General features: G+C 40.2%; 2 protein-coding genes across 2 annotated transcripts in view; both read left to right on the top strand.

The window, feature by feature from the left end:
* The window catches only part of LOC121913511, a 58506-nt gene extending 50927 nt beyond the window's left edge, over positions 1 to 7579 (top strand). The window contains exons 50-51 of the mRNA XM_042436173.1: positions 30 to 1896; positions 7465 to 7579. Coding sequence (XP_042292107.1) covers positions 30 to 1896; positions 7465 to 7579 — 1982 coding nt within the window. The remainder of the gene's footprint in view (positions 1 to 29; positions 1897 to 7464) is intronic.
* A 4467-nt stretch (positions 7580 to 12046) lies between these two features.
* si:ch211-199g17.2 lies at positions 12047 to 20512 on the top strand. Its single transcript, XM_042435767.1, has 12 exons — positions 12047 to 12196; positions 15118 to 15144; positions 15259 to 15330; positions 15419 to 15561; positions 15650 to 15772; positions 15869 to 15926; positions 16122 to 16436; positions 17172 to 17308; positions 17433 to 17534; positions 17652 to 17709; positions 18152 to 18217; positions 18325 to 20512. The coding sequence occupies exons 2-12, from the start codon at positions 15135 to 15137 to the stop codon at positions 19632 to 19634; spliced, it is 2394 nt and encodes a 797-aa protein (XP_042291701.1). The 5' UTR covers positions 12047 to 12196; positions 15118 to 15134; the 3' UTR covers positions 19635 to 20512.
* The last annotated feature ends 698 nt before the right edge of the window (positions 20513 to 21210 follow it).

Here is a 21210-nt window from a genome sequence, read left to right as displayed (position 1 = left end):
TCTCTCATTCTTCTTCCAATGTTTTTTAGGTGTAAGACAAAGAAAAAGGAAACATAGGTTGGAAGAGGTTGCAAAGGTTGGAGATTTGGATAGCGTCAAACAAAGAAGAATCTTGAGTCCTCCAGATGTGGGCAGTGTCCCCTCAAAGGCCAATTCTGTTGATCCTTCTTACCCTGGTGCTAGCACATGTCTGAGTCCCCAAGAGACGTGCAGAAAACTTTCTACGCAAACTCACACACTCAGATCACTGAACAACCAACAGCAAAATCGTATCTCACAGCCTGATTTGCAAGGGAAACAGGCAGAGGTGTTGTCAGAATTCTTATCTTCTACTGTTTGTCCAAAAACCAGTCAAACACTGTCCCTGTCTCCTAGTGATGAATACCCTCCAACCAGGAAAAGGCCAACTGTTGCTTCTGTTGAAACACTGGTCAGACCTTGCACCAATAGCCCCAAACTCCAGGATCCTTTAGCAGCCAAACGAACAGACAGCTCACTGCAACCTATCAGTCAGCCCAGCCCCAAATCAACGTCTTATTCCACTTCTGTTAACCCTGCTGCGACCCTTGCACCACTTTCTTCTACTGGCCAAGACACATGGCTTGGACCTGATGGACTAACCATGTCCATGGTGGACTTGACAAAGTTTGAAGGCTTAAAAGCTCTGATGAGAGAGAGGAAGTCTAAGATGAGCCCTTGCAAGTCAGATCTAGATAATGCTGAGATTACTACCTCTTGCGCTACAAATTTTTCCAAAGGTGTGACAAATAGACAAGACTCAAAATGTGTACTGGCTGGATCTCAAGTGGCAAAAAACCAAAAAAGATGGGATTCAAAGATTCAAGTGGTTAAAGCTCAAGTGAAGAAAGGTCCACCATCCACTAACTCATTGGAGGGAATGATTTCAACAGCAGCACCTGTGGTCTTGGGCTATGAGAACCAACGAGTCAACCCTAATGGCAGCTGTGCCATCTCTGCCATTAACTCATCTTTTGAAGGCTATTTAACCGAAGGCAACCAGGCTGCTGGTACCATGTTACCTACTGCTGGCACTGCCAACTCCAGTGACCAAAAACACCAGGGAAGTGATACTGCTCACAGCATGTTTGGAAATGTGAGCCAGATCACACCTATTCTGGGTTATGGTCGTGTAGCCACCAACCATAATTCAGGTCAGATGCCACAGCCAAGAGGCAACACTTATAGCACTGAGGTTTGTCAGTTTCCCATTAAAACCATCACAACTGTCATGCCAGACCCTACAAACCAGCAGTTTATGGGCGGCTATAACAAACAGGATCACACTGAGGTGCACAGAGGTGCTCAGCCAGCCTCAGGAGGTTATGGTCATTTTAGCTACATGGCATATGTCACAAATGGGCATTCAGGTTTTCCTTCCTCTGAGGCTGCTGCAGGTTACACGACACTAGACACCCCTTCTGTATACTCTGGGAGTTTACACCAAAGTAAGAATTACCCAGAGCAGGAAGGAAATGGGTTTAGTCTGCCATCATTTGGACACAGTTTAGCAACTCCAGTGCCCCCAGGATGGATGAGCCTGGAAATGCAGAAGCAACTGATGGTGATGCAGCAGCAGCAGCTGGTGACACAGCAGCAGCAGCAGCAGCAGCAGCTGATGTCGACGCAACAGCAGCAGCAGCAGCAGCTGATGACGACGCAACAGCAGCTGATGACGACGCAGCAGCAGCTAATGACACAGCCGCAACAGCTGATGACACAGCCGCAACAACTGATGACGGTGCATCAGCAGCAGCAGCAGCTGATGACGACGCAGCAGCAGCTGATGATGCAGCCGCAGCAGCAGCTGATGACACATCAACCGCAGCAGCAGCAGCAGCTGATGACACATCAACCGCAGCAGCAGCAGCTGATGACGCATCAGCAGCAGCAGCAGCAGCTGATGACGCATCAGCAGCAGCAGCAGCAGCTGATGACACATCAACCGCAGCAGCAGCAGCTGATGACGCAGCAACAGCTGATGACGCAGCAGCAGCAGTACTACTCATGGACACTTGCTGCCCCGACTGGCTGGAGTAGTGATTGGAACAGCGTCTAAGCAGGCATCATCATTGGTCACTTTTGCATCTCCAGCAAATCAGCATTCACCTGAATGAATACAGCAACCAACAGAATCGTTCCAATGCTGAACTGTCACAACATAATAACACAGAGCACTCCTCAGGTTTTCCTTGACCTTCTAGTCATTCACTATCCTCCTACAGCCAACCTGTATCAGTATTCAATACAGGATATTAACCAGTGCACTAGTGTCATCTCAGGAAAAGATGTCCCACCATGCCAAATGTGGTGCAAATGATTTATTAGTGTGTTTTTATGTGTGGCTATGAAGGCACTCGTGCTTCTGAGCTTTTTATCTGGATGTTGAAAGGAGAAGACACATTTCCATTATTCCTTACCCCTTCAGCTTGTCAAGGTGTAACAGCTGGAGCTGTGACAGATACAATTTGTTTCAGTGTTCAACTTTAATTTCAATGAAGTATTACATTTTTTGCATCTTCGTAGCATTAAATGCTCAAGTTTTATTTGTTTTCAAATATTGGGTAGTTTTTCTTTCTTGCCACAAGCAGTGTGTCATGTTTAAATGGACAGTTTTCATTTCACATCTGTCATTCAAAGGGACAACATTGTTCTACTGTTCTTTTTGAACTTAATAGTTGGAAAGATTGGTTCAAAATCCTGACACACCTTAAACTGACTTTTTAATAGACATTAAATTTTTTTAAAAAGTCATCTACTGTTATTTTTGTACTTTTATATTCATATTTTGTTCATTTTAATAAAGTTGCTGTAAAATTGAGATCTTTTGTTGAATGTGAATATATTTGTATACTTGTATACATAAAAATGGCTAAAATTAGTTTACTTAAATTTCTCTTCTTGTATTTTGTTCACTTGTATTTTGTATGTTTTTGTAAATAGAAATTACACTGAACATGAAGTAAATCTCATTGTTTAAAGCTCATGAATCTTGCTATGGTAACATCTGCTTTCTTCAGGGCAGTTTGATTTAGAGATGTAAACAGATGCTTGTTTGATGAAGTGGGATTATAAAATCATAAATCCTCTGCTGCCTTTAGTAGTTTTCCAGTCCACTGCACAGCCTCCACTCTTTGAAAGAGACTCCTGTATTTAATTAGAGCATGTTGTTAAAAAGAAAAAAAAAGTAAATGAGTCTGATGAATCGGATTTCTTCGATAGAAAAAGCAGGACTAAAACTTTTTGTCAATGCTCATGTGCCCATCATATGCACCATTCAATCTACACAGACCCTCTCACTCATTAAATGTTTGTCTTGGATTTCTTTCCAGCCTTATCTGTCAGATTTTTCATCTATAATTCCTAAGATTGCTCAGCTACAACAAAATATTTAATTTTGATTTAACCTTGTGCTCTAGTTACTAAGTCTGCATCACAATCAACCACAGTTTGCAGTTAGTTATTGGTCAGGACTGTAAAAAAAAAAACGAAAAAGGATTATTATTATGAAGACTGTAGTGTGAGGAAAAAATTCTATAATCACAATGCTAAGACTTAAAACTGTGTGTGTGCAGGATGGGAAAGTGTGGAGCATGAGAAAGCTGTCACCTGTGAGATAACGGGAGTGGGAGTAACAGACAGAGTGTGCACAAGTTGACCTCATGGTGTCAGATACTGTGTGTATTGTTCAGCTCTGTGGGAAAAGTTTCTGAAATGAAGCAGCTGTCTTTCCCCAAAGAATTTCCCTGAGATTAAACAAGAGAATCGGGTTGTTGACAAATCGGGAATTAAGGATTGGTATTGAATCTCATGTGGTCAGTTCAGGAGCGATAAAACTGACTACATATCTAAGATGTTAAATTTATGCAATGCTACATATGAAATAAGTCATTCTAGCATATGTATTATTAAATATGCTGTTATGATTTTGACATAAGGCAGGAAAAGCACAGGTGGAAGATATGCATGTATGACTGTGTATGAATATTCCTTTACAGTATATGTGGGGACGTCTGGTGTTGGTTGAGGGTATTTCTAGACTTCCTCATATTGAGATATATGCACACAGTCCCCGAGAGTAGCATAAAAGTAATGGTGGGGAGTAGAAGAAGCATAATCTGTTCATGTTTTGTTTCATCAGTAAGGTTTTCAGGTTGAGTCCGTCCTGCTCCACATGTGTGGTATTTGTCAGAGAGTCAAAAAAAAGTCATGCAAGGAATCGCATCAAGGCCAGAGCTCTACAAGAAAGTAATCATGACTGGTTTCCTGATACAGCTACTGGAAAATTGAAGATCAACGTGTGTGTTGTGGGATGAAGACCCATATCTAAATGTGTGTTCATGGACAACAACCGAGATACATGAATTATCACAGTTCCTCAATGTGTGTGGTGTATTTTTTAAGTCAATAAAATACAAGTGTGTGATGCAATATACAGTAAGAGGGTTGTGGTCAGGGGTCAGGAGAGGGTAACTTCCTATGGAATACAATAAGGCAGGAGATGAGAATAGTATCTCATGGTAATGATCATTAAAGGTCCATGTAGCATATGTGTAAGCAACTCATTGCTAATCATACAGGACAATGTATGTGTTTACTGATGAAGAATATTTTCTTGTTATGATTGATACCTTTGCTAAAACATAATTGCAACAATAAAGTCCTTGATTTGCGATGGATTTCTCAACTTTTTCATCAGTAAAATTAATAGCATCCGTTCCACTATTTCACCTCCTGCCTACAATGCCCCCGCCTTCCCTCGTTGGGCCCATCCTATTCACCTTATACATGCTCCCGCTTTGCTCCATCTTCAATAAGCACTATATCTCCTGTCATTGCTACGCAGATGATACACAGCTATACCTCCCATTAGAACCTGGTGATTGTTATGTGGTGATGGAGGGAAAAATATGAGAGCCCAACAGCATGTTTTCTGTTGTTTTCTTCCAAGTAACTTTATATTCCACAAAACCCTATTACAGGACACTTCCAGTCTCTGACCAATAGGTGGATGTACCAGAACACAACTGATAACACTACATCCCCCTTTCTGGGTACTGTACTGTACTGTACAGTCAAATAGCTATATCTGGGAATGCATTCCTTTTTAATAACTATGTTCAGCTAATTAGAGTCCCACATCAAAGTCCTGTATCTGCCGAATGGCGTGATAAATGTCGTTAAGAGCGCAGATTCTTTGGATAAGGGGATCTGCCAAAATCCAGAGTTGGCGTCGAGCTTTGAGAACACCTTAGCGCCCTCTAGTTGTCCAAGTGTATGCTCGACTGAGGGGAGAATGTGCCTCTCTCTCTTGACTGAGTCATTCAGTTTTGTTAGGTCGACACATCTGCGCACTTCTGTGTTATTTGGTTTGGGTACAGGCACCATTCTGGTGCACCAGTCTGTGGGTTGTTCAACCCTTGAGATTACACCCAGGTCTTCCAGACGAGCCAGTTCCTGCTTCACTTTGGGCAAGAGAGGTAGAGGGATTCTTCTTGGAGTGGTCAGGGAAAATGATTTCGCATCTGGCTTGAGTTCAATCTTATATTCCCCCTCCATTTTGCCAAGCCCTTCAAAAAGTTTAGGATACTGCTCTTTAACTGATGCAGTGGAGTCCAGGGATATGGCATGCACTCTGGCAACCAGTCCAAGTGCTACACTTGCTGTACCCCCCAAAAAAACCTGACTTCAGACCTGAGACTACATACACATCTTCCACTGTGCTCTTGTTGTGTGTTTTCAGTGTGGCTGTGAATTTTCCTCTCACCTGCAGGCGGTTCCTTCCAGCTCCATAGAGACTTTTATCTGACTTGGCTGTTACATCAGCGCCTGTATCTATTCTGAACTCAAATTCATGGCCATTTATTTTCACTTTTGTGAGCCAGCTTTTGTCACCACCTGCACCCACTGAGCCCAAAAAGGCAATGTCCTCCTACATAGCATCTTCACAGGAAGCATGGAGCTCTCCAACAGTCCCAGATCTGCACACTTTTGCATAGTGCCCCTTTTTGTTACATTTATTGCAAAACACATCTTGTTGTCTTGAAGTTGCTCACTAGCATATCCTGCTGTTTTATTTACTTGTTCACTTTGGCGGACACGAGTAACAGCTTTCTCCAGTGTTTGCTCTGGGTCCATTTGAAGTTGCTCAGACAGTCTTTTGTCTCTCAAGCCCACAACTAACCTGTCGCGTATCATCTCGCTGTGTAGTTCTCCATGGCCACAATGTTCGGACAGACAATGAAGCACTGTGATGAAACTATCCATAGACTCTCCTGCTTCTTGTTGTCTCTGATTGAACTTGGCTCACTCAAATATAATATTTCTGTGAACTACAAAATGTCCTTCCAGCTTAGCTTTGACTGTGCTGTACTCACTCATCTCCTCCGCTGTCAAGCGAAGTGAAGTTATCACGTCCTCAGCTTCTTCTCCCATGGTATAGATTAGAGTGTTTACCTGGTTTTCTTCCACCTGTAATTCCAGACCAGAAGCTATCCGGTAGGGCTGTAGTCTGCTGGTCGACTGGTCGATTAGTTGGTTGATATGCTCTCGTCCGACTAAATTCTCATTGGTCGAATAATCTCCGTGTTATTTTCATAAGGAGAAAAGAGCTACATCAGTAGCCTTCCAGGAGTAATCCATTATTTCCTGCGGCGGGAGGGACAGACTAACAAATTACCTGTGAAAACAGGGGTGTATTCAAAACACCCCCGTTGTTTTCAAAACTTTGAACTCGCCCAACCTAATGGAGACCGCTGGGTCTAACTGTACTGAACGTGTACTGAATCTGTTTCTCCACAATGATAACAACGAAAACCCCCCCCAGGCCAAAAAAAATATTTTTTAATATTTGATATCCGAATGAATATCCATTCATTCAGAAATCGACAGTGTTTGGGAGTCTCTGTGCAGCGCAGTTCCGGTACAGGAGTCAACCTCTGTCGTTGCCACTATTGGTAGCGCGGCTCCGTTAAGGAGTATGTTTGCGTAGCGAGTGGGAAAGAGCGAGGGGCAGAGAAGTGACGGTGGATGCAAGCGGGGCAGAGGAAAAGGTTAGTAGTAAGTTGTCAGTACAGTACAGTCAGTTAATAAATGCTAAAAAGTCACGTCTGTTCAGCTCTAAAATTTGATAAACAAATTAATTCTGTTGTGAAAGGTTGTTATTTCCACCTACGAAACATTGCCAAATTGAAACCACTCCTCTCATTCAACGACTTGAAGACTGTCACAACCGCTCTGATTTCCTCCCGTCTGGACTATTGCAATGCCCTTTACTTGGGTATTAGCCAGTCTTCCCTGTCTCGTTTGCAACTAGTGCAGAATGCTGCTGCTCGGCTAATAACTGGCACAAGGAAGAGAGACAGCATCACACCTATACTGGCCTCCCTGCATTGGTTACCAGTCAAGTATAGGACTGAGTTTAAGGTACTTTTATTTGTTTTTAAGGCTCTACATGGCCTGGCACCCCAGTACATGTCTGAGCTCATCTGCCCCCTTCACAACACCAGATCTCTTAGATCCTCTGGCCAACTGTTGCTCCCTGTCCCTCGATCGCAGCTGAGGGGTAAGGGTGACCGTGTATTTGCTGTAGCTGCCCCAAAACTTTGGAACAGTTTACCTCTTGGAGTTAAGTGTTCCCCTTCCCTAGACACTTTTAAGGACAAACTAAAGACTCACTTGTTCGCTAGGGCCTTTGACTGTCGTTAAAACCCAGTGTTCCACTATTATTTGTTTTCTATTTGTTCTCGTTTCTTGTTTGCTGTTACCCTGTTGTGTTGTTTTAATTTATTCCTGATATCTTATTGTACAGCCCTTTGGTCAACTGTGGTTGTTTTTAAATGTGCTTTATAAATAAATTTGATTTGATTTGATTTTGATTAGCTTTTTAGCAAAGAGATTTTATAAGCTTATTTTTAATAGCGGTGTTTTAGATATTAGATTCATTTTTTATACTGTTTGAAAGAAAGCTTATTATACTGTATTTGAACATTATGTACTGTGAAGTGGAAAAGTACTGGACGTAAGAAACTTACAATTCACATGTTCCCAGAATTTAGTAATAGGTCAGCTTAACTTCAACTTCTGCTCTCAGCTAACAAAACAGGAAGCGTGGGAGTGGGGTGCATTCAACTGTGAAAAACAATGCCACGTGTAGCCTCAAGTTCTTAAACTGTGCACTCTAAGAGACAGGTGATGTTGATCCATAGGTTGTGCAAAGCAGGATGTTTGTCTCTTGACGATTGAAGTTTCAGATCACCTAGAGGCGTCGCCAAAGGTATGGAGTCAGATACCACGAAAAGGAGAAGCAGGATGCGGTCAACCAATGAGAAGATAACAACACCCCGGTTGCACATTTCTTGATCTATGTATTATAAAATACTGGGTCAGGGAGAGATAGTGAGTCAGACTTCGTGAACTGACAGACACTCTGTTGCTTGTCAGGGAAACTATAGTCAGACCCAGAGCTCTGTAATATTGCATATTCTACTGGTATTAAAATAAAGCTGATTTTGAGCCTAACAATATCTTCTCCTATTGCTTATTTAAAAGAACACGCGAGGACCAGATCAGGCAGAATAGCATCAGTCCTCAACACTGATCATAAAAGGCCTATAGGCCCCTCATTTATTTTCATAGTAAAGACCAGAGATAATGGTGGAAAATAAGGTTATGTTGGACTTCTGCCAGCATTCCTGACCTATGAAGTCATTATGGGCAGATTGTCAATTTGGAGGAAATTGTAACTAATGGTGGATAATTCCTAGAATCTGGAAAATAGGAAGTACCCTATAGGGAATAGGGTCTACATTGGGAGGAGCTGCATTGGGTATATAAGAAATTGTTCTGTTTTGCTTTAGTGTCTGTGTTCATGAACCAGCCTCAGTTTACTTGTATTTGCTTGAATACATAGCAAATCTATTATTGCACGGAACTCTGTATGATTAAGTGTTTTTCTTCAGCCTTGAAGTATTTTTTCAACAGATTTTCTTCAGGACGTGCTTCGTCTAATGTTGTGTGGATTGTGGACACAGATTTGTGTTTACAGAATGGAAATATGTTGGACAGTCTCCAAACGCATCACAACTGTTGATGAGGGAGTGAATTTGGCCTGTATTCTAAAGGATTCTGCGATCTCTCACCATCATATCTCCTGAAGTGTTTGATTTAAAGGTGCAGTGTGTAGAATTTAGTGGCATCTAGCAGAAAAGACTTGGCAGAAATTGAATATAATATTCATAAGTATGTTTTAATTTGTATATAATCACCTGAAAATAAGAATCGTTGTGTTTTCATTGCCTTAGAATGAGCCCTTTATATCTACATGGGGAGAAGTTCTTCCATGGACGCCGCCATGTTTTTACAATAGCCCAGAATGGACAAACCAAACACTGGATCTAGAGAGAACCTTTTGCGTTTTTCACAAGTTTCTCTGCCATCGTAGGTCCTCCTCCATGCTTGGAAAGGGAGAGGGAGGTGTATTCAGTTTGTTGCAATCTGTAACCTCACCACTAGATGCCATTAAATCTTACACACTGGTCCATTAACTAATAACTCCTGTAAGCACCTGATGAAAGCTATGCCAGCCTAAGAGGCAACATAACCTCTCATAACCAACTCTGTAGATAAGGACATTTGTCACAGTGTATGTATCCTTGAGACAAAGCAATCCGACACCACTGTCCTTCAGCGTGAGTTTCTCTATTTCGTGTACTTATTCTGATCTGAGTTCAGCTGTGAAAAGAATCAAATTTTACACTGCACTGTTAGATTTCAACTAATGTATGACTCTTTAGCAAGTCTTGCATCTATCTGAGAATGAAATCTGCCTCATAAAAAGTTTTCAGTGATCTCACCACAAAATGTTTCCTGATCCGGACAAAACTACAAGAAAACTTTGAGTCTCAGTTAACCTTTTTGACATTTACATTTACAACCTTGTGTTATCTTTTTCTCACAAAACCAAGACTCTGTATTCTTAACATATTGTCTCTGTGCCAATGCCAAAGAAGACATCTGGTCAAACACTGTAAAAACTCTGCCTTTTCCTTACTCAGCAGCAGACACAGGTGTCTGACTCTATACTGTGTGGTACCAAAATATTACAGCGGGTGTTTCCTCAGTCGTAACCCGAGACCCAAGAATGTCATAATATTGGAGAAGAATGTTTGCAATTGGTGACCGATATTTGTTTTTTTCTTACGGTTAAGACTTTGCAGGAGATGCTTGCTGAAAAACTGAAATAATGTAGGAATTAAAACTAGAGTTTGGAACAAAAACAGAGACGTGTAAGTAATCAGAATGTGGCGGGTCAGTTTAGTTTTAATTATGCCTGTAAGTTTAAAGTTCACAGGGTCAATACATGCAGGCTTTCAGCTGTCCAAGAGACAAGGAACAGGAAACAGATTGAGATGCCTGAACACAACTGCACCCATTAATCCTGACCGAGAAACAAGATGTCTACATCACAGGAGAAGTCGTAATCCAGAACCTGAAGTACTCAGCAGTTCCCACAAAGAAACATGTCTACATAGTTGCCCCCCTCATGTATGTTAATGGGGTGGACAACATGTTAGGAACACCATTCAATATAATGCAATCCAGTACACCACCATCACCCACTACAACCTCAATAATAAACATTAAGTAGAATTATCACCTTTCTGACAATGTCAACAAAAAATGAAAATGTATAAGCTTTGTAGAAAGTAGAATTTATGGCAGATCTGTTGTTTTGGATTGCATCAGATTGCACAGGTGTTCCTCATAAAGTGCTTGGTTGGGTGTTTAATTAAAACTGGTGTGAAAGTAAACTAACATGAAACACTAAGAGTTATAATTTATTCATTGTATATTGGCCAAATATATCTTAAGGAGGTTGTGTTATGTGGTTTCAGGGGATAGATGTGCTGTCTCGATATACATCTCATGGATAATTCTTCGAGGGGCCCTCAGTCTCGTGTTCTTGTTTGCCTGTGGTTCTATAGAAAGCCTATTTGTATCGAATTCTGACTAGTTTTCCCTACTGTATGCAGGCATTTTTCTATAGGTTGGTTGTCTTTAAACACCAAGAGGCTAATCATGTAAGGCTTCTTTGTGTTGCTGAGGATTATAAAGACACTGAGCTCTTCTCTCCTTTGAGACACTTCCCTCTGACTCTTGTATCAATTTATGGTCTCCAATATATTTGTATATAATATATTTTAATCTTCAACCTGTCAGTGTTTTGTGTGTTATTTAATGATTATTGAGTGTTTGCAGGCAATTTCCACAACATTCCTTACTCAGCGGCAGATACAGATTACTGACTGTATGCTGTATGTGTTCACAGGGTCAATACATACAGGCTGTGAGATGTTCAACAGACATAAGGAGCGGGCAAACAGATTGGGATGCCTGAACACAAACCTCCCAGCTGCAGCCATGAATCCTGACCGAGAAACAAGGTGTCTGCTTCAAAGCAGTAGATGTCGTAATCCAGAAGAGAGTATCAGAACCTGAAGTACTTAACAGTTCCCTTACTGTTTAGATTGCATTAGATTGCACAAGTGTTCTTAATAAAGTGCTCGGTGAGTGTTTATGAATAAGACTGGAAGTTAAAATATATCCCTCATCTAAATATCCCCAATAAAACTTTTACAGTATAGCATGAAAACAGCAAGCAATGTAAAATGTGAAAAACACACAGGGGATCCTAACTGCTAGCCTTTAATTGGCAAGAAATTCTTCTTCATCGACTGTCTTGCATTACTAGCTAGTTGCTATTTTTAATATATTTTTATCAACCCTTTTCCCTGTTGTGTATTGTGACTTTGTGACTATTTTGGGGTATCAAGTATGATGACAATGGTCAGGGGGAGGGAGGGTGTAGGGGTAAATAAAAGTCTTAAATAAGTCTTAGATTGGTAATTAGCGCGCACACACACACACACACACACACACGCGCGCACACGCACGCACGCACGCACGCACTTGATTGATTTGATTTGATTGGTCGAAGAGACAGCGGTTGCTGCGACGTTCATGCCCACTCGGTAAAACTGGAACGTAAGCAGCGGTTGATGTGTAATCACAATATTTGCATGCTCTCTGAGCGTGTTTGGCAACGTCGTTTCGCGGACTTCACCCAACTGCACAGATTTCCTTGACCAAGCAACAAACAGACACTAACTTTATTTCGGTAAGTGCCTTTATCTTATCAACAAATTAACGGTAATTAGATTTGTTTCGACGGCTGAAGTTTAGTTGGTTTTGATTGTTCAACTGAAAAGTTGGTCTACACTAGACAACTGGAACTTGTTGGGTGAATAATCGTCACTTTCTCTTGAAAACAGTTGGCAAGGAGCATATCTAAACATAGTTTAATATGACAGACAATTGACGCTAACGTTACGTTTTAGATTGTTACTAACAAGTTAACTTTTTAGCGCTAATAATAAAATTAGCTAACGTTAATTGGCAGTTAAAGTCAGTGAACGGCTGTTGAGAACATTCACCGTTAACGTCAGTTTGTGCAGTGAAAAAGTGAATAATTTCAGTCCAGCTGGGAGCACATAAAACTAGTTTATGTCTCGGTTTAACAGAGAGTACAAACAGAAAAAAGCCAATGACCTGCAGTGTATGTAACTTAAACTAAATTACAACTGTTAGATTAACGTGACACTTCATATTCCTCTGTAAATTACAAATTAGGGGCTATTTGTTTAATTCGGTGACACTTAAACAACAACAAGCAAAAGTTTGTGAGATTCGGTGTCAAATGCATGTCTGTCTTTTTTTTTTTTTTTTTTTGAGAATACACAACATAAAAAATGTCTGACATCCTGATTGTAGGGGAGACCACTATCTTGTGTATCCTGTCTTAACAGTCTGATGTTATTGCAGCGCCATCTGGTGGTTATCGTTCAGTTTGGAGCCACAGTTTGCAGTATTTGTATCTGTGGTTACGGATTTAATGTCCAAATACAAGCAGGATAATATGGGATGAATACTATGTCATATTTTGAAACTGAATAAAAGCTTTGAAAGATTGACACTCAGTGTTTGAAAGCTTGAAATCTAATAAAAGGTTTTGCAAGCTTGAAATTAAGGTTTGAAGCCTTGCATGATGTTTTGATGGGCTGAAAAAAATGCAAACACGATTTTGTATTTGAGTTTTCCTTCTTCACAACTGCAGCACAGTGTTTCTCCAACACATTTTCAGAGTTTCAAATTTGTCACTGTTTTAGGTGTATTACTTTGTTTTCGAGGTGACATCCGTGGTCTCACAGCTCTGGTGTGAAACTCTGAATCCGACAGTCTGAAAAAAAGGAAATGCTGTTGCTCAGAAGCTCGAAACTGTGTGGGCAGATGTCTGAAAAGTGACTGTTGTAAACCCAGCTCTGAAAGAACAGTCTGCTATTTGGTCGCAAAATACATCCACAGAAGTCTCAACATAAAGATTTGTCCTTCAGAGAGCCAACGTTTCAAAACCTAACATGTGCGCACCAGTTTTCAGATCACCATTTACAAGGTTTCAAACCTGGAAAGTGCACTAATACTCTGAGAGACCATTGACAAATCTGAAGCTCTGAAAATGTGTCAGAGAAAAAGAGTGCTGCAGTTATGAAGAAGGAAAACTCAAATACAAAATAATGTTTGCAGACATTTCAACATTTTCTTTCAGCCTATCAGAACATTATGCAAGCCTTCAAAACTTAGTTTCAACCTTGCAAAATCTTTTTTTTATTAGATTTTCACGCTTTCAAGCAAGAGTTTCAACCTTTTGATGCTTTTTTTCAGTTTCAAAATATGACAAGATATTCATCCCATAGGATTTATACATAATCCTATATGTATATAAGATTACTATACAAAACTAAATATTTTCATTTTCTAGTATTTTGATATAAAATCAACAGATTTCAATACAGCAACATCAAAGTTGCTCACCATTAGTTGTAAAATTAATAACATAGTATGGTAACATTAATGGTAACGATATTTTTTAATTCATTATGTAAAGGTGCTTGGTGTTGTGTGTTGCATCTTTGATCATGACGTTAGGGCACTATGTGGTGAGAAAATTATATGCAAAATATTGTTTCAGCCTTACTTTTTGTTTGATCATTTAGAGCTGTGGTTTTGTATTGAAAGTATATATTTTGGTAAGCTTTGGTGAGCGAAATAGAGACATGCACAATATGAATAAGTAAAATTATATGGTATAGTGATTAATATATGAAGATAAATTACCATGCTTCTACATGGGGACTGGTGTAGTTGGTAGAGTAAATAGTATGATGACGATGATGATGGTCAAAGATGTTTAATTGCATTCCTGTCATAGTAAATTTAGAAGGTTTCCTTGGCTTGTAAAGGTAATGAAAGACCAAAGGATTGGCTTATCATTTTAATATGCATAGTTGTGCAAGGATGATCATTTGCTCTGTTAATGAGTGCTTGTCCTGGAGAGAAGGAATGTGTTTTAGGAGGCCAATTCCTCTCTTTCCATTCTGGCTTAGGCTCAGATAAGGTAACATCCTGGGTCTTGGAGTAAACAGGACAGGTTAAGGGGTCAAAGGCCACATATAGCTTATGGTTTTTGCATTCCTGTGTCTTTGGGAGATGTGGCTCTTATCTAGCGTACATGGGCGTGAAAATGTATACCTCATGGCTGTTTGCCATTGGCTGTAATCATATAAGCTGATACATTGACCAATCACAGATCATTTCTCTGTTCCCTCTGCAGCTAAAATAGAGTAGGGTCGCTCTTTGTTCAATGAGACGAACTGATGCAAATCTTTGTGTGTTCTGTCTCCTTATTGTACAATAATATTTTTTAATCTTCAACCCAGCAGTGTTTTGTGTATTATTTCATATGTGTGTTTAGTTTCTGTTTGTTCAGACAATTTCCACATTAGGCTGACCCTGGTTCTTTCTCCTCTTACCTACTTTTCTGGTGCATCTAACCCTTTCCTATAAATTTCTATACTTTGCCATATTATTTTATGAGAAAAATAAACATTTTCATCCCAACACAAGCACATGAATTTTTCCCTCAGAAAGAATAATCTGAATTTGAATCCTCATAACTTAAGTTCCAATTTCACCTCTGTACAGGTTGTGATTCTACAAGCATGCAGCGAGGTGGGACTCAAAGAGCTAAGTATTTCACTCTGTGCATGTTGAGCTACCATTCTTAGACCATTTAATCATGCTTTTTTGTCCTGTAATTATGTTTGTTTTATGCATTCTTTGTAGGAGTCTCTAGCGAGCTGTTTGACTCTCTGAAGGTGTATCTGAACAACAAGAACAGACTACAACCCATTATTGGTTTGTAGCAACAAATCTCTACTTTGTGTGTTTGCTCTGTGTGTCCTGTGTGCATTGAAACAGTTTGTGTCATTTTGTGCACATTCAGGCCTGAGCAGCATTATAGAATGTATGAAGACGGGATCAGACGGCAGAGAAGCTCTGTACCTGTGTGAGGTGTGTGTGTGTCGACTTAGTATGGCTGACATGCGGAACCACATTATGGGAAGTCTCCACAGATACAACTACATTGTAAGTAGTATTGTAGAAGTCATGATGGCAAGTTTATGAGCTGCTCAGTGAGTTATAGATTATGAACTGTTGGTATTTTGCTTGACAGAAAGCCAGGCACCCCCACTTTGCATCTGAATGGAAGGAGAACGCGGACCTGTCTCTGCTGGCCTGGCCACTGATGGAGACGGCCAAGGTGCTTGAGGGAAAAGAGGGACCTGGGGACATCAAGGTATATTAGCTTGACTGTGAATGTCTTTGTTTCTATGTGCAAACAGATGAGAGTTTTGGATATAAGTGCTCATATTTTTTGCACCCTCATATGAAGTTGTTAGAGGTTGGAGACGCTGTGTTCCAGAAGATGGCAAGACACAGTGACAGTGACGGTCAGTCTTTATCTGTAACGATTCACTTGTTAAGAACAACGGTTCTCAACTTCTGCTTTGTCCACCCCTCCAATCTCACCCTTGGTCTTCTCATTTCCTGTCTGTCACCCTTTTTGTTAACATATTTTTTGCATTATTTCCATTTGTGCCTCAGTCTTACTTGATATATGTCTGTTCCTCTCTCAAACACCACAGCAGTAACTCTGATAAATTCCTTAAGACACGGACAGGGGCAGAGTGACCCTGAGAGAACGCAGCTGGAGCACTACACTGTCCAATCACAGAGGATTGTATTGCTTGGCCAGGACCTCCGGAGACAGTCCAAGAGATCACATAAGACATCAGCACAAACTAACAAGCCTCCATCTCTAATCCAGTCAACTGTAGCTTCTTCTGTCAACTCAAACAGCTGGTTAAATAACATCTCTACATCACAGTTAGACAAAACTCAGATGTCAGCGAACAGCAACAGCTTTCTAGATGGCTACACAGGAACCAAGCCTCTTATTGGTGAGCATGAATAAAGAATAGCAATGAGAGGTGCTACAGTTAATTAAAAGTTATTTAAACATGATGAAAAGTTCAAATTTTGGTTGTGGGATTAAGAAAATTGCATTAAAATGATCAATATCATTTTAATGCACCGAAGCTGTTTAGAATTAACAAAAAAGTATATTAAGATAAATAATTGTTCCTTGCACCATCACCAATAATAGGTGTTGGACATCAGTACTTCATAGTGGATTTTCTGCTGAGAATTCTACTGATGAGTGCTACTGCATATATATTATGAATGTGGATCATTTAAACAAATAGTTTGAGTTTGGGAAATATGCTTATTCTCTTTCTTGGCAAGAGTTAGATGAGAAGATCAATACTACTTTATGTCTGTACAGTAAATATGTAGCTAGAGGCAGTTTAGCTTAGTTAAGCTTAGCTTATTTCTTGACTGGAACTAGTAACTTGCTGGTTTCCTGGCAACCACTTTTTTTGTACAGACTAAGCAAATTAGATATAATGTGTCATTGAGTTAACTCCAGAAGTGCTGGTAGGCATTTTGTAGAGAGCCAAGCTAGCTGTTTCCCTGTGTTTCCAGTCATTGCGCTATGCTAAGCTGGCTCCAGTTACACATTCGTTGCGGTGTCAATCTTCTCATCTAACTCTTAGTAAGAAAGAGAATAAGCGTATTTTCCAAAATGTCAAACTATTGCTTTTAAAAAAGCTGCTTTTACATGTTTGCAACAGGTCTTTTCAGTGTGGTTGAGTGTAGAAGTGAAGATGGCCGTACATACTGTTTCTTATGTCACTGCTGCCGCATCAGAGTCAACAAAAAGGACATCATTGATCACCTAACCAGCACTTCTCATCTTGTCAACTCTTTGGTCAGTTTGTAGTGTATTAATAATTGAAATTGAAACAAGAACAAAAATCATTAACCATTAACCAAAGGCTGTAGGCAACATGCTAGAAGTAAGTTTCAAGCTCAGTGAAAATGTCTGTGTGTAGATGGAATCTCATCCTGAGCAGGTGGAAGATATTAATGACAATCAGCATCTCCAATCACTGGCCAAGAAAGTGGAGCAAGAGGAGGGCCGAGGAGAGCTGGAGGTATCTTATGTACTTTTATGTACAACTTATTCTGCCTTGGTTATGCTGGGTGTTAAATGGCTCTTGAGTTCTTTAACAAAAAGGTCTTTACTTCATTTGAACATCTCATGTTCTTAGGTGGTAAACGCACCAGAATCCCTCTGTATCCTACTGACTGGCAAAAGTTACCACTGGTGTAAGTACAGATGCATGCCCATCCACTGTTTTCTTGTTTGGCCATAAACCATTCACCTCTTTAGCCCCAACTCTCTGTTCTTGAGGAGGGACTCGTGATGTAAGTATCAAGATTATTTTACTCTCTGCCCCCTCACATTATTAGTTCTTATTACTTTTAATTTTTTGAATAGGTGCTCTGCATAAAAATGCAGAGTCCACAAGGTCTCAAGTTTGAAACATTCTTCCTCCTGGAACTTATCCTTTTAGTATCTATTGTTGTATCATTCACCCCTTTTTATCTGCTTCATTCTTCTTCTTCTGTTATTGTACTTATCCAGCATTCAAACATGCTATTTTGAATTCCTTACTTACTCTTAAACTCAGTGCATTTTGTGAACACACATATGTTTGTTTGTATTTTTTCTTTGTATACCCCTTGTATTGTCTTTCATTTTTCCCAGGTACAAAGATGCTGTGTAATGGATGGACACACAATAACATTCAAAAGAAGAAAATAGCTGTCAAAGGTGTGTGTGCTTCAAAGCTACAGTTCATCTGAAGAGAGGAAAATGTTTTTTGTAGTTTTCTGCTGCTTTTCAACCTCTCTGTGTTCAATTTACACTTTTTCTTAAAGGGCCAATTGTCAACAAGACCTTCAATCAAGGCATGGCAGAGAAACGCGCTCTAGTGCAGTCAAAAGAGAAAATGAAGAGAAAGATGAGGAAAGGTACTAATACTGTGTTCAAGGTAAGCCTACCTCTCACCAAAGGTGCAGTACTGCTGGAGAGGACGTCTTTCAGCACGGACAGCCTCCCTGTGTCATCATACTCCCCTTCAGCCGACTCAGATCTCATTCCCTCGCCAGAGACCCAGACAGAGGAATGTGAGTCGGACTGTGACTCTGGTACATTTGCCGTTAACCACTCTGAGCACACCTCAATGTGTCCACCCTCGCAACTTCAGCAAGGCTTGGATAGTGGAGATGCAGACTCTGGTCAATACGTGGGACCAGAAAGAAACATCACTGTCACTCAGTATCAAGAAGTGGATGGTTACGGTGATTACTTCAACCAGTCTGAAGACCTAACTAATAAACAAAACCAAAAGGCTTACGAGGAAAGGAATTACAACAGATGGCATCGTTCGCAAGGAAGATCAAAGAAGAACTTTTCTAAAGAGTGGCAAAATGAAGGGCAGTTACCTGCTGCGTCCCACACGCAGGAGGAGTCATCTTATCACTCTTTCGACAGACGTGAGGAGGATTTCTCTGAGCAGTGGTACAATTCAACTTTCCAGAATGAAGTTGGCACAAGAGTGGATGTACCTAGAGGGGAGAGACACGAGATTAGCACAAATGCTACCCAACACTATTACCAACAACAGCCCATTACACAGTACATGGCACAAAATCATACATGTCTTCCTGTGGGAAGTGTGGGGCACCGCAGTGAACTGGCTCCTCATTTAGATGCTACTAGGATCAACACGCATCCTCACATAGGAGATTCCCATGTTCACAGTGCACCAGACCCTAGAGTACAGTTTCTTGAGATGGAACAGAGAGGATTGCAAACCTACATGGAGTTCATGATTGGCCACGTCCAAACAGCTCCACAAAGATATATGACGCAACCTTTGGCCTATCAAGGAGTCCAAATAGGCCACGGGGGGGTGATGTCTAACCCCGGTTACAATATTGGACAAAGGACAAACCCTGATCTGCTCTTTCGTCATCCAGTCAGTGGCGACAGCGGCGGAAGTGGTGATATGTCCCATTCAAATGCATTCATCCCACCTGGGCAAGCTCTGCGTTATGAAGCATGCTCTCATCTTAATTTCAGAGGCACTGGTTTGTCAGGTGGGATGATTTCAGGGAATGTAGCTGGAGCACCTCCATATGTGCTTGCATATCCCAGTTCTGCATATAGCACCTCACATCGCTGACGCCACATATCCACTCACTTCCGCCTTGGGTTCCATTGGCGCTGTTATACGTTGTGTTTTTCTAACAGAAAACCTGTATAGTCATCTCAGAAATGTCTTAGAATTTTCCCCTTTGACTTTCAGTTTTAACATTTATATTGCATGATTAAATACTCGGACTACTTTACTATGAAACTGACACAAGGCTTTTTTTTTTTTTTTTTTTTTTACTTTTCAGTCACCTAAATTGAGAAAAAGGTCAGATTTTTGGACCATTAAACTAAAATGAGCCTAAATGGTGACAGTGTTTCTTTGACATGCTTGGAAACAAGGGGAGGCCACTTACAACTTAAAATTGTGATGATTCAATCATTTACACAAGCATGGACTAAACTGCAGTTTAAAAAAGGGACAGAAATGCTAATGCTGTGCTTTTACATTTTTGAATGTGATTTTTTTTTTTTTTTTTTTTTTTACTTCTGAATTTCAGGCTCCAGGTCAATTTTAAGTTAATTCCATTAGTATAGCTCAATTTCTATAATATCTGTCACATTGTCTGGTTACATTATAAACAAAACCTACTCGTTTTTGATTTATAATGAAGCATATCAATAATAACACCTGTGGAATAAAATTGACTGAAGCCATATTAGCAGATGATAATGAGATAATTTTAAGTGAAAAGTACCACAATGTACTATATTACGAGGTTTTACATACATCCCCAAAACAAAGTGAGAATAAGAAACACGCTAAGTAATGTTATGCATCAAACTTTATAAAGCTGTTGGTTTTTCAGTGCTTTATATCAGTTAAGAATAACAAAAAAGAGAAATCATTGAGGTTTCAAATCACATTGAGGTCGTGGTTTGTGATTGTCAATAAATATGTTGAACTACTTTTGGCTGGATTTGTTATACAAGTTGTACCTGAATAATTCGAACGGGACTTTACTCTTTACATCCTTGAGTGGATTTTCTGAAATTGTGTGACCTGGTCATGAAACAATGTCAGATATATGATTTCACTAAAAGTTATTGGAAACTGCTGAATCCTGGATGATTTTGACTCATGATGATTTAGTGCACTGCTAGAGACATATCTGTGTTGGCTGGTATATAATCAAAGGATGTGAGATCAGATTTTGATTTCTTTTTAGATCCCCCCCCCCCCCCCCCTTGTTTTTATGTAGTGTGGTTTGGTTTCAGTGTAAGGTGACATTGTAAGGTTTCTCCTTTAATTCACATCTCTTAATTTGATGTGTCCTGAGTCTGCTGCACTTGAGTTTCAAAGATAAAAACACTTTTTACACATTCACTCAACATTTGACCACATTTGGGTCTGTGTAGTACACCTGTTTCAATGTCCAAGTCTTCTAATCCTCCATAGATAGCATCAACAAGGAGACTGCTGAAGATTTCTATAGACCATGACTATTATGGTCTGTGTCCCAGTGCATAATAAGTTTTCAACCAGCATATTAGGTGCATTACTGCCACCCTCCGCTTCGGACTGTGAACCAATGATTAAATCCTACACATTATTCCTGTCTGTAATAAACTACAAAACAAAACTGCAGGTCCATTAAAGTTTTAAT

The sequence above is a fragment of the Thunnus maccoyii genome, chromosome 15, assembly GCF_910596095.1.
Source record: "Thunnus maccoyii chromosome 15, fThuMac1.1, whole genome shotgun sequence".
Classification (NCBI taxonomy): domain Eukaryota; kingdom Metazoa; phylum Chordata; class Actinopteri; order Scombriformes; family Scombridae; genus Thunnus; species Thunnus maccoyii.
This window is presented reverse-complemented; position numbering and strand designations above follow the sequence as displayed.